Raw genomic sequence first — 15,994 nt, 5'->3', positions numbered from 1 at the left:
GCTGCAGCCCCTGGGCTAGGTAACTTCGGCATTTCGGTGCCCCAGCATAGCCTCACTATCCAAGGGTCAGGATCCACTTTCGTTTTCTCCCTACCAGGTCGGGTTCGCCCGAGAACACTAACTTTGCAAATTCTAGCTACCATAGACTTTGTCCCGCATCTCGCGTGAGAGTGCACACAATGCACCCGAGTCCCCTAGGCCTCCTATAAGTAATCTGAAGGTTCTATAGTCAAGTCCTAGCGATTCCTAAGCCTATTAGTACTGTACTTACCTGCTAGTAATTTCGCATTCCACTTTTCAAGTATATGGTTTTCCGTGCCCCTCGGGCATTTGTATATACTGTGCTAACTTAAGTATTTTTGTAAGAGTTTTGGTTTGTGCTTAGTACCCTGTCCTCATAAAGAGTACAGGGCTGTTGTGATCCTTAATAAATAACTGTTTATTTTCATAACACTTGTGTGGTGTCCTTTCACTTGGTGTTCAAGGGGTATATGTGGTATAACAGCTGGCTTAACACGCCCTCTCGAGTCTTTAGCCTTAGACTGCTCGTATCCACGCTACTAGGATAGCTGGTCTATAAGGTTGACTTACAACCAATCATCAATAAGGGTTGCTGGACTGATACATAGTGTTCACTAGAATAGTGACCACTGCATATCAGGCCACCTTCTCACATTGGGGTCATCGTTTTCCGCGATAGTCGGGGTGAAGTTGCTGAGTGATGAGGGTAGCTGGTCGTCGGTGATTCTGGTCCAGTTTCTTCGTGGGAGCAGGTGCTGGTGTCTGTGGATGGTGGGTGTTCTGAAGGTGAAGTGGACGCATCAGTGGTCAGTTCATGGGAATACGGTGGTGTGGCTGAAGGTGATTGAGTTTCCTGTTGTGAAGAGGGGGTCAGGGTGTGTCCTGCTAAGTGCATGGGTTCGGTCATGATCTGGCGCAGCCCAATTTTGTGGAGGTTATCTAGGAGGGATGTGGTGCTGGGGTCCAGTTGGTTTTCGAGGTGGAAGTTGAGGTCTCCCAGTAGGGTGTAGTTGGTGGACGGGATGGCATGCGGGGAGATAATGTTTGTGATGGAGCTGGCGAAAAGTCTGCAGGGTCCAGGGGGTCGGTAGATAAGGGTTCCTCAGAGGGTGGAGGTAGGGCTGGCCAGTGTCTTGAAGTGAAGGTGTTCCATCAAGTATGTGGGCTCGTCGGGGAGTGTGCTCAGGCAGAGGGTGGATTTGTGGACAATGGTGATTCCTCCTCCCGGGCGGGTGGGGCGGTCCTTCCTGAAGATATTGTTTCCTTGCGGAATGGCGATGGTGATGTCCGGTCCCGAGGTGGTGTTGGTCCAGGTTTCGGTAAAGAATGCTACGTCCAGGGTGATGCTGTTGAGGAGGTCCCAGATTTCGGTGGCGATTTTGTGAAGGGATCGGACATTGAGGAGGATGCATTGCAGGGTCTTTGGTTTGGTTGTGTTCTTGCAGGTGGGTTGCGCTGGGTCCGTGGTCTTGGCAGTGCTGCAGGTGTGCCGGCAGTGGTGACAGCTGAAGGGTCCTTGGGTGTCGGCTGGTGATGCTAGCTTGCAGTTATTGTCGTGGCCTGGGGTGAGAGGGTGGAGTGCCGTTAGGGGTAGTGTTGGTGGTGCAGAGACCCAGCGTTCCTGGCACTGTTCGCAGTGGGGTCACGGATGGGTGCAGACGGGCTTCCCTTTGGGCGGAAGCGCAGCAGCCGCCATTAAGTAGGGGTCGGGGAGGTCTGGACAGCTGGGAGGTGGGAGCGGATCTGGATTGGGCTTGTCACACTGGTCGTGCTGGGGGGGCTCAGGGGCAGCAGCGAGTGGGGTACACGGGCTGAAAAAGGCAAAAGGAAAAAGGCTGAGGAGATTTGGACCCTGTGCTCGTTTGCCTGCCTGGAGCCCCGCTGGGCATCTGCGTTGGGGGAGAGAGTTGCTGCTGCAGGAGGACGGGACTGCGAGGCCCACCAGGCTGTGCGTGAACCACCGAGCACACCTGCCGCCTCTTCCCGTGTCTCCGCCCCCTGCTCTGAGCCTTTGGTAACTCCTCGCGGCCCCCGCTTCGCGGGGGCCGCTCGCTGAGGATATTTGGACCCTGTGCTCGTTTGCCTGCCTGGAGCCCCGCTGGGCATCTGCGTTGGGGGAGAGAGTTGCTGCTGCAGGAGGACGGGACTGCGAGGCCCACCAGGCTGTGCGTGAACCACCGAGCACACCTGACGCCTCTTCCCGTGTCTCCGCCCCTTAATTTTCAGCCCGTATAAGACCTGGTATTACGACGCGTTAGCGGGACGCGTGTGCGGGACACATCCCGGGACAAAGCCCGGACTAAGGGCGGACCCTCTGAGACCCTCCGAGAACCGAGGAGACTGGACTGGCCATAAATCTTTGTTGTACAGGTATTGTTTGCTCTGTTATCTCCCCTCATTAGCCTCGACCTCTTTACTTATTTACCTAGGCTTTGTAAATGTCGTCGCTAAACATAGACCAGCCTGTACATGACAAACAGGGAGTGATGTTAAATGACACCTTGGACAATTATTTTTCTAAATCATCCCCTGACATTGCAAGGGAGATAGTCCTGGCGGAGCGGCGGGCGGACCGACGACGCTCCGTGGAAAGCATAAAAAATGGGTTAGTTCTTTTGCCCCCACTTCCCGCTGCTGGTTCTATCGACACTGACACTGAACTAATAGTAAATGAGTCGATTATTTTACTGGATAGCCAGCCCTTGGAAGCCAACGTTGTTGTGCTTACACAAAACTCCTTACCTATGTCAGACGTGAATGGGTTATCTTCACATGTAAATAGTCCAAGTACATCGAAGGGAGAAGTCTTGCCTTTTGTGAAAATACCCCGTACTAAGGCTAAAAAACTGACTCCCCTTCAAAAAACCTATGGTCCACCACCAAACAAAAAACAGCGGAAAAGGGGGGACCCTCTCCAACCTAAACTAAGCTGTTGTGACTTTGGCAAGAAAATGAGTAATGTTGCAAAAGAAACTAGTACTCCACATATACATACCGAGGGGGTCATTACACCATTAACTTCTTCAGCCTTGTCAATTACTCCGACAGCCAATGAGGTCTCTATGGACACTAGTGTGGTTGTTAACGCACCTACTGAGAACAAGGATCCTGTGTCATTACTTGATATAGAGAGCTTGATTAAATCTTACTCGGCAAGTATATTGGAGAGGTTGATGGAGGTGGAATGTAGGCTGTGTAAAATTGAGCGTGCACTGGGTAATAAGGACGTTGTAATTCACACCGGCTTAAACAATGTAAACAATGTAACCAATGCACCTCCAGACAATGTATCAAAAAATATACCAACTTCAGCCCAACCACCCAAACCTACCCCTATTCCTATCATTATCCCTCCCTCAATTGCATCCACCTCCAAATCTATGGGGAACACGGTGATGGCGACTGCACAAACCCACCCACCCCCTAAACCTCCCCATCAAAAAAACTCTGATCAACCATCATCAAATGTTACAAATAAAAACATTGGTAACATACCCAATCCACCTTTGGGGAAACCAACAAGGGAGGTGGGGGAAATTAGACATGCTTGGGGGAAACCTAGAAGGACTCCTCTGCCTGAACTTCCACCAGAGGCAGTACCTTATGTGGTAGTTTTAACAGGGGTGCCTGTGCTCGGACAAAATAAGAGGGAGGGTTTTGCCCAATTAAAAAATAAGATTATGCATTGGCTTAGCGTATACAGGCCAATTGCAAATCATATTAATGGTGAAATTGTCCATGTCCGTCGCCTCCAATGGCTGGGGGGCAGACCCAAAGACATTGATGGTGACGTGGTGGTGGTGAATTTTAGGGACCCTAACGATGTCCAATTCATATTGAATTGGCAGACAGGTAGTTCAAATAATATAATAATCCCTAAACCATTAACCTATTTCTATCCAAGGTCAGTGGTGTTTCCATCACAGCACCATCCGCCGCAGTGTCAACCATTACAGCATATACCCGTAACCCAATCAAACAACCATCCCATTGTACAGAACGCTGGGAGTAATCATTATGCTCTGTATCCCCCCCTTCTGCAGAATGTAAACAATATGCATTACATTCCATGCCCTGTGGTAGCACCAGACTCTATGGGATGGAACTACGTATCGGCCAAGACATATAACACCCAGAAAGGTAGGATGGATAGCCTTAAACCCTTCACACCCCTAGAAACCTTTAATAGGTATGACATCTTTAGCGGTCTAGATGACTGCGACTGATGCCATGAGATGTGGGGGGGTGTGGGGCTAGACACAATGAGTTTTGGTGATGTGAGTATTGATAATTCGAATGTACTGGTCAATACTGTGTCCTTTGATGCTGCGAATGATGTACTGGTCAATACTGTGTCCTCTTGTGTGGGTAAAACTGTCCCTGACGATGTTAATGTATCCCATGATGCAAAAAATCCAGAAGAGCAGGTTTTGCATACAACTATTTCAAATAACAACTCACTCTTAGAGGTAATGCTTTGGTAATTCAATCTGTGCTTCCAATTATTCACGAAGAGACGCCTAGGGCTTCTACTGAGAGATCAGTTGTCCCTGAAATTCCGATTAAAATGATCTGTTGGAATATAGCTGGAGTTGTCAAAAACCTGAGGGACCCGGAGTAGGCAAACTATATAGAGTCCTTTGATCTCTGCTTCCTTCAGGAAACTTGGGCAGTGGAGACGCCTCATAGGGTGGGCTACAAGACCTACGGGATTGGTGCGATACCTTCTAGAAGTGGAAGGCCGTCAGGTGGACTTTTGATATGGGTGAAAATAAACTTAAGGGTAAAAATTGAGGAGATACCCACAAACTCTGTAGACATATTAGCTCTAAAGACCACAGTTTATAATGGGAAGAATTTATTTCTTGTAAATGTCTATAATAGGCCCCTACCCTCTTCAAGAGAATCACCGACCATTGCCAAATTAGATTGTTTTCTGAGCAGATTAGACCCCAGGGAGGATTTTGTTATCTTGGCTGGCGATTTAAATTGTAACTTTGAGCCAGTCTTGGGCCTCAGTGAAATCTTTAATGAGGAAGATCAAGCAAACAAAATCCCTATCCTGGAGAATGTAAAACCGGTTAAATGTACAACATTGGGCTTACAATTGATTAACTTATGTACGGAACACTCTCTTAGGGCTTGTAACGGACGGTTATCATCCGATAGCTCGAAGAAACCAACATTCACCAGGAATAATTATAAAAATAATTTAGATTTTGTGATTGCTTCTATTCCCCTCTGGCCTCATCTTTTGGACCTTGAAGTAATGGAACGGTCTGAAAGTGATAATTTCCCCTTAAACCTGACGTTAGATGCTTATCTGTTCAATGATACGGTCCAGCAACTTACATCTGAGGAAAGTGGTGCTGATAATTCTGAGATCCATATCAGCAATAATAGAAGATCCCTAAAATGGCCATTCATACTGGATCACAGTGACATTTTAAGCGAAATATATTCACTTCTGGCAGGTACTTTTGGTCCCTACTTAGCTGCAACGGTTGATGATGAAAGTAAAATTTCATTCCTTCAAACTCACCAGAAATTTTTTGCTGACCTAAGTCTATTAGTCCCCAAGATGCCAAAAAAGCCCAGCAGAAGACCCAGAATCTGTCCCATAGTAAGCCATGGTATGACAGATCCTGTAGAGAGTCAAAGAGGGAACTATTAATGGCAATAAAGACCAAATCTCCAACAGATGTAAAAAGGGCAAGGAGTAATTATAAATCTGTCCAAAGGGCCTCAAAGATAGCATGGGAGGAAGACAAATGGGCCGATTTGTTGCTAGCCGCCAGGTCACGTGACAATGTGGCCTTCTGAAGGCTGGTCGCAAATGGGAACCATGTAGGTAGGGTAGTCAAAGACGTTTTCTTGGATGAGCAAACTTGGGTCACCCATTTCACGAATCTATATAAAAAATATGATGACCCACATATGAACACGAGTGTAGCAAACCTCGAACCCCCAGCAGACCACCTGGTTTTCACTTTAGGGGAAACAGAGTTGGCAATAACACAAATTAAATCTGGGAAAGCCCCAGGTTTGGACAAAATCCCGGGGGACCTATACAAGCACGACCTAGGAGTATGGGCACCTTATATTAATTACCTGTGCAATACATTTTCTTGCACATTAGAATTCCCTGAAAGTTGGAAGGGAGCGGAAATTGTTTTAATTTTTAAAAAAGGAGATAGGATGGACCCAAGTAATTATCGGCCAATAAGTCTAATGGACATTTTACAGAAAATGTACTCACGACACATTCTATTACGCGTGAGTAATTGGCTAGATGAAAATTCATTTCTAACTAAATTCCAAGCCGGTTTCAGACCTAAGGTCAGCACAATAGACCAAATTTTTAGATTCTGCTGCCTCTATTGGAAGTACGTAGTGATTAAAAGGTGCCATCTATATGTTGCCTTTGTAGACTTAAGGGCTGCATTTGATTTGGTGCCTCGCAATCTCTTATGGAAAACCTTGAGTGCAGCAGGTATGCCAAATAATCTTGTCGTTCAGATTAAAGAGTTACACGAAGGGAACTTTGCGAGAGTTAGATGGGGTCCAAATGGTGAACTAACTCAAAAAATACCCATCGAACGTGGAGTACGCCAGGGTTGTGTCCTGGCTCCGACGTTATTTTCCCTCTTTGTGAATGATATTCCCTCCTTTTTAGGGAGATGTAAAAATGACTCTCCGAAACTGAACGGCGAAAAGGTGACATCTTTACTATTTGCTGATGACACCATTCTGATTTCCCAAACAAAAAATGGCTTACAGACATTATTAAATACCCTTAATGAATATTGTAGCCAAAAGGGGTTGGAGATCAATGGTAAGAAGACCAAATGTATGGCCCTAAATCCGATTAAACCGGACAAGGGCTGTCTAACATTAAAAGGAGTTAAGCTTGAATCAGTGCCTCATTTTTCATACTTAGGGGTGACTTTGGATTCAAACTTTACTTGGAAAGCCCAAATTGATAAAGGTAAATTAATCTTTGCCCAGAATGTCAAACCAATTCTTAGGGAGCAAAGTATGAGCACTAGTAAAGCGGTGTCCCCAGTGATGGAACTATTCAAATTTAAGGTCCAAGCATCTGTCCTCTATGGTGCTAAAATATGGGGTCCTGGATCCAGGGAGACTTTCAGTGTTCTAGATAATAACTTTATGCGCAGTCTGGTAAGGGTCCCTAGAGGCACCCCACTAGTTCCCCTGGAACTTGACCTAAACTTCAAAAGGACTGATTACCAAGTCTTGATTCGACCTCTAATGCTGTGGGTGAGATTATGGCATGTGCCCGAACTTTTAGACTACAGAAACGGGTTGAAGGAAATCATGACTCTTGACAGCCAGAGCACCACCCCATGGCTAAGGCATATTAAGACATGGCTGAATAATATAGGATTGAAGCATTTTTGGGAGAATCCCGAGCAATTACCTGCTAATCCCAAATTAATCCTAAAAAGGGCCTTTTGGAGTTTCATATTAAGTAGGACTGTAAGTATTACAACCAGTGGTACCTTAGTTGCAAAGTTTCTAAACTTTAAGGATGAATCCCTTTATGAGATTTTTATGGACGAGATAGAGCCTCCACTTGCCAAAACTTTATTTTTAAAATTTCGGTATGGAAATTTATTAATTAAAACTACTTTGGCACGTTGGTCTAGGAACCGCGACTCATCATCCCCAGTAATGGATGAAATTTGCCCCATGTGTGACCAGAACCAGACCGAAAACGAGCAGCACATTCTTTTTTTCTGCCCTTTTTATTTACAGGCAAGAAAGAAGTGGATTAAACCAATATGCCTACTTTTAGGCTTGAGGTCATGTTCACAGGCTCTGAGAATCCTGACAACAAACACATCTCAACACATAGTATTTAGTGTCAGTAGATTTTTACTTTCTATCTTTTATCAAAGGAAAAAAATGGGGCATCAATTGTAATTGAACTGATTGCTTGGGATTGATATGATGGTCCATTCTATGTTCTATGAATGTATGTTCCCGCTCAAATTATCCCCCAACTTGAATTGTATTTTTTATGTACTGTGTTTTATGTACCTAAGTGGTAACATGTTTTTTAATTACTAATGAAATGCAATGTAATGTATGCACTGTCTTTTATGGCATTTTAGCCGAAATAAAGAATTTAAAGAAAGAAAGAAAGAAAAAGGCAAAAAGAGAGAAAAGTGCAAATAAGGCAGCAAAAATGCAAGAAAGAGTGGAGGGAAGACACAGGAGGAGAGTGAAAGGGGGAGATTGAGATGAGGGTAAAAAACGAGTGAAAAACAGAGGAAAGACACAGAAGGGCATTGAAGGGGGAGCTTGAAATGAGGGGAAAACAACAGAAAACGGAGGAAAAACCTAGATGGAGAGTGAAGGGGGGAGATAGAAGTGAAGGCAAAAATCGAGTGAAAATGGAGAGAAAAAGGGGAGTGAGAGAATGGAGACAGAGGTCCACTGGACCACCAGGGATGAGGCGCAGGTGAAACCTGCGGGTGGAGGAGGGCCTCGAACACCAACACTCTAGAGTGCAGGGGTTATGGGGAAGGCCTCATTAATGGTGGAGCTGCGGGGGAGGGAAAGCATTTCACTGGCAATGAGACAGTGGTCTTGCTCGCCTGTCCCCGCAGCGGCTGCCATTAAGTAGGGGTCGCGGAGGGCTGGACAGCTGAGAGGTGGGAGCGGGGATGAGAGCTGGATTGGGCTGGTCGCTCTGGCCGTGCTGGGGGGAGGGGCTGCGGGGGCAGCAGCGGCGGGGAAAAACTGGCTGAAAAAGGCAAAAGGAAAAAGGCAAAAAGAGAGAGAAAAGTGCAAATAAGGCACCAAAAGTGCAAGAAAGAGTGGAGGAAAGACACAGAGGACACAGAAGGAGAGTGGAGGAGGGAGCTTGAAATGAGGGGAAAATGACAGAAAACGGAGGAAAGACCCAGAAGGAAAATGAAGGGGGAGATAGAAGTGAGGAAAAAACTAGTGAAAAGGAGAAAAAAAGCAGAGCGAGAGAATGGAGACAGGGGTCCACTGGACCACCGGGGATGAGGCACAGGCGAAACCTGCGGGTGGAGGAGGGCCTCGAACACCAACACTCGAGAGTGCAGGGGCTCGAGAGAAGGCCTCACTTAATGGGGGAGCTGCAAGGGAGGGAGAGCAATTTCCCTGACAATGAGTCTTACAATCATGAACTGGTCTAGAAGAACAAGTGCCAAAATCAACGGGTCCTTGAGTGCACCAAGGTCAAAGAAGTCACTGATTAGGAATATCTCAGTCTCACCTTAAACAACAAAAGAAACTTTAATACGCAATGGAGGAAATAAAAAGAAAAGGGTTCTCTCTGGGTACAGGTCTCAAGGTACTTTTTAGGCACCTAAATGGGCTATCGTACAGCCCTATTTTAGAAAATTAGAAATTGCAAGGCGAAGATAGTCCCAACTCTGGCATATGGAAATGAAGCTCTTCTAGGAAGGGCCTCTAATACTCTGGATAGCACTGTAATCAGAATCTACAGGGAAATATTCCATCTCCTCAGATACACCTCAGCCGCCCAGAACAGGCTAGAACTTGATATTGCCAAACAATCAAAAGCAAAGAGCACAGCATTCATCATCATGTGCTATAGGCTTCAGTTTGCTGACAGGAACACCATAAATCATAATGTCTGGCTGGAGATCAATAAACTCACTCAGCAGCTGGAAAATATCTCAAACATTCCATTGACCTACTTGGACTAGCTCAACTATGGTTCGCAGTGCTCACTCATGAGTTGTTTCAAATGACAGCTAGCAAAATTTCAAAACAAATCTCATCCCTAGAGGACAAGGCTTCTCATGAAAACCGCGCCCAAGCATGGTTGGTACTACATAGCTGCACAATGCCAAAACCACAACCATACTTCAGTAAAGCTTTCAGTATAAAGAACAAGGGAACCTTTTTTAAATATCGCCTTGGTGTCTTCTCTACGTACACGTACGCAGAACCCTGGATAAGGGCAGAAGGAGAACCTCGCAGTAGGTTGTGCGGCCAACTAAAAGGAGACGCAATCCACACTTTATGCCTTTGCAGGTCCACCTTAAATCTGCACTGCTTCTGGCTTAGGGCCTTTTGGAACAAGGTCAGGCCTCCTGCAGACAAGCTATAATAGCATGTTTAAACTATGGGTAGCCTCGAGCAATCTCCAAAACAGTAAGATATCTCCAGGGAGTTGACAAGGCCTTAAAGAAAGCACCCCATCAGCATGAACAGCTCACTCGTCCATTGGTCTCCACCGGGGATAGGGCTAAAGTATGTCCTTCTTTAATCACAGAAATGGACTCAAATCCCTGGCTTACTTACTTTGCCTTAGTCACCTCTTGCACAGGTCGCCCCTTTTGCACAATGCACTTTCTACACCTCGGCTACATGAACCGACTGTGCCTTAGGCAACTCATCCCCAAACCTTTTACACATGCTAAACTGCGTCTTGCTAATTATCACAAAGTAGGACTCAACCTTTTAGCCAGGACATTAATCATCGAACATGGAGATCCTTCCACTGCTTAAATGCCAAGTTTAATCATTTTAATGTTGTGTATTTATTACTGTATTTAATTTATATTGTAATGATTTTAATTAATCTAACAATAAAGTTTACTTGACTGTCTCCTATCCCTGCCCCCCTAGAAGTTCCAGGAGCCCTGGGGAAATATTGGTATTTTTAAATTATTTTAATCCATTTTGTATAATATCGTTGTGTTGATGATGGTGATTATTTATGGTTGTATTTCATTGACTTGAAAGTTTCCATCTGTCCCTTCTTTTATTGCCAGTATGTGCACAAGAGAATACCAAAGAATACCAGATTCCAGAGAGACCTCTCAGCTAACTGCTTCTGCTTGTGCTTCTGACCCACACAAGAAGCAAAACAAATGGTCCTAAAGAAGAGGGTTCTTGTGTGGAAAGTGGCCGGGAGGAAAAAATGTCTGTTGCCAGTGCCACCAAATCCTTATATTTTTTCCAGCAACGCAATGCTCCTTCTGCACCCTTCCTTGGGCAGGAAGAAGCAGGAGGATCCTCCCTGGACCAACTACCTCACCACCACCACCAAAATCGAAGCAGAGGTCTCTCTAAGCTGTAGTAATTGTAGTCACAGTGCTGCAGTGACTGTAGAGAGCAGTGAATAGGAAACGGAATTGTCCAAGCAGCAAGCAGAATCTTCACAGGAAACTCAACAACAACCATAGTCTGCTACACTTGATCTTCTAGAGTAGGAACTGAGCAGGACATTGGGCTTACTGCTGAGAAAGATGTTGTTGTGACTTCTCTTCCATTGGACACATTGTCTTTTGATCTCCTGCAAGGAGAGATCTGATGATTTTGACATGGATTGGACCCTGGCTGAAGTCGTCCCAGAGAGACAAAGGAAAGGGGAGGTTCTGAAACCATTGGAAGTGAGGAAGATGATGAACCAGTGAGATAGTGGCACAGTGCAAGAGCAGGACGCCTCTATTCAGCATTGTGGATTCACATAGTACCACCACCACCTGCTTCCATCTTTTCAAGAAACTAAGAACCTGCAGCATTTATCCCCCCGCCACCACTGTGTCAGCATGTAATGGAGAAAGCCAAATACAGCCTCCTAGCACTTCCTTACCAATTTCTTCAGACATGGGTTTGATAAGAAAGCTTCCCTCCCACATGTGGGACATCTTTACACTTGGGCTAAATGAGGAGCTACATGAGGAGAATATTGCAGAATACTTACTTTGCCATAACTCAGTGCATCATGCTAAGTCATGTGGACTTTACAATACCAGGGACCAACTGGCTTATCAGAAAAATCAACACATATTCTGTTGTAATAGCACCACAAACAGACAGCTGCTGGTGAGAGAAGTGAAGTTGTTGAACTGATACGAGAAGGTGGTGATGAGAAAAAAGAGGTTATGTGAAGTGGTCCTGTGGCTGTTGCTCAGTGCACAGTCGTCAACTGTGGTAAACTCAAGAAGGCACAAAGAAAGGAGAAAAACAGTGTCCCCAAAATTTTTCCAACCAGCTTAGCTGCTGCTAATCATATGTCACTTTTGGAGTAATCCATACAAAGAAAACAATCATGACAACGCACTATCAAATCTATCTTCAGCAACGAGTTGCAATACCATCCAACCAATGAGCTAGCCCATTTATACAATGAGAAGCTAGAGAAAATTTTAGCGATTCACCTACTGCCTTTTTCTTTGGTGAAAGGAGAGGGATTTCTGGAATTTGAGGAGGTCCTCTGTCCAAAATGGAAAGTTTCAAGCCAAGCCTCTTTTTCTACGGTTGATGAGTCAGTGTTAAACCTTCAAGCGCTGGAAATGGTTGGCGAAGCAATAAAGGAGAATGCTGTTCAGTCCATCCACCTCAAGACAGACATGTGGAACAGTGGTCAAGCCACAGAATACATATGCATCACTTCACATTGGGTCTCCTTTATGGGGGATAAGCAAAAGTTAGCCTCTGTTCTCACCATTGAGGATTTAAGTGCCATGCAACAGTTGCAATATTCTCCATGGAGTAATCAAATTCATCTGTCAACATCTTGGAAGAATTTAACCAAAGTCAACGAATCAGACCGCATGAGAGGACTCAGTATTAGGTTTGCTGTCAGTGACAATGGCGGTAATATTGTCAAAGTCAATGCTGATAGACGATACTTCAGATTACTATGTTTAGTGCATTGCATCAACCTAGCTGTTTAGGACTTCTTCAAAACAAAAAGACATTGGTCGTTTTGACAAAATTACACACGTTAGTTATTATTTCAAAGCCCCAAAGCAATTGAGGATCATTAAGTGTGGTAATGAAGCCCCTGTAAACGTCCTCATACAGGAGGTGGCAACCTGGTGGAACTCCACCTTCTAAATGTACAACACCGGTTTGAGTAGCATAGGTCTATCCATAATTACATTCCACAAAGGCGGGGGCTACAACTACTAAAGCTATGATGTGTGAGGTTGATAAATAGAAACAAGTGGAGTGGCTGGGTCTAGAAAGGTGAGCAAAAGAACAAGTGATTTAGCCAAGATCTTTGGACTGGGGGTGAATGTTTGATTTGTTCCACATTCTGTCTGTCATCTCTGTGTCTTTTGTATTCTACTTTCTTGCCCTAAGTGCATTGGGTGTGCCCAGACCTGGGTCCCAGGTTCACTGTGCCACTGGAATCAAGCGAGCCTGGCTGATGAGGGGTGATACCCCGAAATTGGTCCCAGGATGCTTGTTTCTGGTCCAGGGAGAACCTGGCCAGGCAGTTCATGCTGGACTGTTCCGGTGGAGCGCAGGGTCAAGACTGGTTTGCAGATAGCTGGGTCTAAACTGGAACGGCATGGCATGCAATAAACGATGGATTTAACCCAGTTCTGTGACTGGGGTGAATGTTTGATTAGGTCAGCATTCCGGCCATCATCTGCTCTTTTTGCAAAATTCAAAGGAGGCTATGGCTGCAGTTACGATCGGATGTCACCATACTGTGTCCACATAATGTTGGAAGCTTCAAGGCTTGGATCTTCAGAAACATCTCGTCCTAATTTACAAAACCATTTTACCATTGTACAATTTCCTATTAGCAAAGTGCAAAGAGAGAACACAGGGCCTTATTTATCAGGCCATGTGGCAGTTTTGCGCTACCATTGTGTCACATTTTGTGGCTCATCTGCTGTGTAAAACACGCCCCCTGTTGCACCCAAGTTACAAAGTGACGCATCTAAGCAGATGCGTCACTTTGTAAACCCCTGTGCTACAGTGTACCTGCCTCAGGTATAATGTATGCAGGGGGGGGGGGCGTTCCACGCAAGTAATCCTCATGGAAGTGGCGCAAGGAAATCTATGAGATTTCACTGCGCCACTTCTAGGACGCAAGTGCGTCAAAACCTTACGCCTGCCTCATGGCATAGCCCTTCTACTCCAGCAATGCATAATTTTTGCCTTGACAGATACGTCAGTAAATCTGATATACCTGTCATTCCTTGCGACATGATGCGTCATACAGTCAATTTGACGCATTTATTATGTCACAAGTAGGGTGCAATGAAAAGTGACGCATCACTGTTTTCACGCAGCAATGCGTCACTTTTCATAAATGAGGCCCACAATACCTAACATACTCCAAAATGCCTTTGTGACTAGACCTCTACCTTTTGGGAGTTGCCTTGCCTTGCGTATGTTGAACCAATTCATCTTACACATCTGATAACAATGACTTGTAGTAGAAAAATTAAGGGCCATGTTACAGAAACATTTCACAAATCTGGACAAACTAAGTTGTACAATTACTAAAGTGTATGTATATAGAAAACGAAGCAAACCATTGTCGAGGGAAAAATCTCTGCTTTCCCTCTATCACCGTGATTTTCAACCATAGCAAAATACAGAGAAAATTGACTACATACTTCATTTAGGCTGTTTACAGAAATGGATGTAAAAAATTAACTTTCACTACTTTCTTTTCATGCGTAAGCCATAGGATGAGTCTTGAGGCAAAATCAGTGTGTTCCCTTTATTGGTAGTAGTGCACAATCAATTGGCTTTTTAAGAAAATAAAGCAAAAAATGATTTGCCAGCATTTTTGCACCAATGAAAGATTTCTATAAGACAGGTGCAGAACTATAAACACATGTCCTCTCAAAGTGGAGCAAGGTAGCTTTGGCAACACTGCCCTTTTTCTGCCTCTCCTCTCTCCTAGTTGAAGCCCTGACATACCACTGCCTCCGTCTGTCTCTCATTTTCATTCTTGCACTTTAGAATTCCCATCTCTTTCCCATTTCCTTCTCAGTTCTCTTTTTTTCTTGCACCCTCTTTCTTGTCTCCTCCTGTCTTCCTGTAGTACCGAGATCAACACATATTCAAACATGTTTTCAGTAAGTTGATGCTGACATATCTATACACAGAGCTCTCCGGATTGCCATTTATTCACTCCATGTCTTTTCTTTGTGCTATGGCCCTTGAAGCTCTGAATTTATAATGGGATGAACATGACTGCAGGTATCAGAACCATACATGCCAACATGCCCGATGCGGGCGGGAGACTCTCGAGTTCGAAAGCAACAAAATTGGCGTTTATTGTGCCTCTGTTTTAATATGTGTCAGTGGGGATAATACATTCCCCCGCAGATTTTATTGTCAAAATCTCCCCCTTGCCTGCTGTGATATGTTGACTTGAATGATGTACTCACGCATGAGCTTGTAACACCTCAGTTTCATGCCTGCGAAACGAAGGGGGTCTGCTGTGCCCATCATGCATGCACATATTAAGCGCCTGTGGTGTGCCCTCTTCCCTGCTTGCTTTAATCTGAACATGCCACGCATACCAATGAGCGAAGTTCAACTTGGCCTGGCCTCAGCCTTACCTCGAGCATGTTTCCAAGCAGCCAGTGCGTAGGGGGGCCGGGGAACGCCTTGAAGACTTTGAGCATTCGCCGCCTTGTCAAATAAAGTGTCGCCACTTTCCACAGCACGGCAGCAAGGCATAGCGCGACGAGCAGGTGCGAGACCGGACCGAAAGCCAGCGACAGCCCGTAGTGCTTCGCCATGTCCTCGCGCCACGAAGCCATGTTTCTGAGGCTCCGCTTCTCTGCAAGGCACCGAGACCTGCTGACTCTCTTTGCGTGCAGTCACTTACGGAGGAAGATATGGGCACCCACGCCTCGCCCTTTGTGTGCAAACAGCGCTTGGCCACCTGCCAATCACGCAGGACTCCTATAGGAGGCGGAGGTGGAGCAATGGCGCCCCGCTGCCGCAGCGCCGTGAAGAAGCACCTTCGTGATGCAATGGCATGCTACATATTAAACTTCTTTCAATTATAGTCACAAAAATATACTGAACTTACAAATACACTTCGAATAATGACTTCTCATTGAAATGTCTTCCAGGCTCTTTGCTTAGACAATAACAGCAGAGCGTTTTCCAAAAAACACTGTTCCCATCATTTCTACCCAGAACAGTAACATAAGAGATATTAAAA

General features: G+C 45.3%; 1 protein-coding gene across 1 annotated transcript in view; it reads right to left on the bottom strand.

Moving 5' to 3' along the window:
* LOC147747128 (cytochrome P450 4B1-like) overlaps positions 1 to 15,659 on the bottom strand; it is a 226,740-nt gene extending 211,081 nt beyond the window's left edge. The window contains exon 1 of the mRNA XM_086952389.1: positions 15,381 to 15,659. Within this exon, the coding sequence (XP_086808515.1) occupies positions 15,381 to 15,584 (204 nt within the window). The 5' untranslated portion in view covers positions 15,585 to 15,659. The remainder of the gene's footprint in view (positions 1 to 15,380) is intronic.
* Between the last annotated feature and the right edge of the window lie 335 nt (positions 15,660 to 15,994).

Source organism: Lissotriton vulgaris, chromosome 1_1 (genome assembly GCF_964263255.1).
Source record: "Lissotriton vulgaris chromosome 1_1, aLisVul1.2, whole genome shotgun sequence".
Taxonomy (NCBI): Eukaryota; Metazoa; Chordata; class Amphibia; order Caudata; family Salamandridae; genus Lissotriton; species Lissotriton vulgaris.
This window is presented reverse-complemented; position numbering and strand designations above follow the sequence as displayed.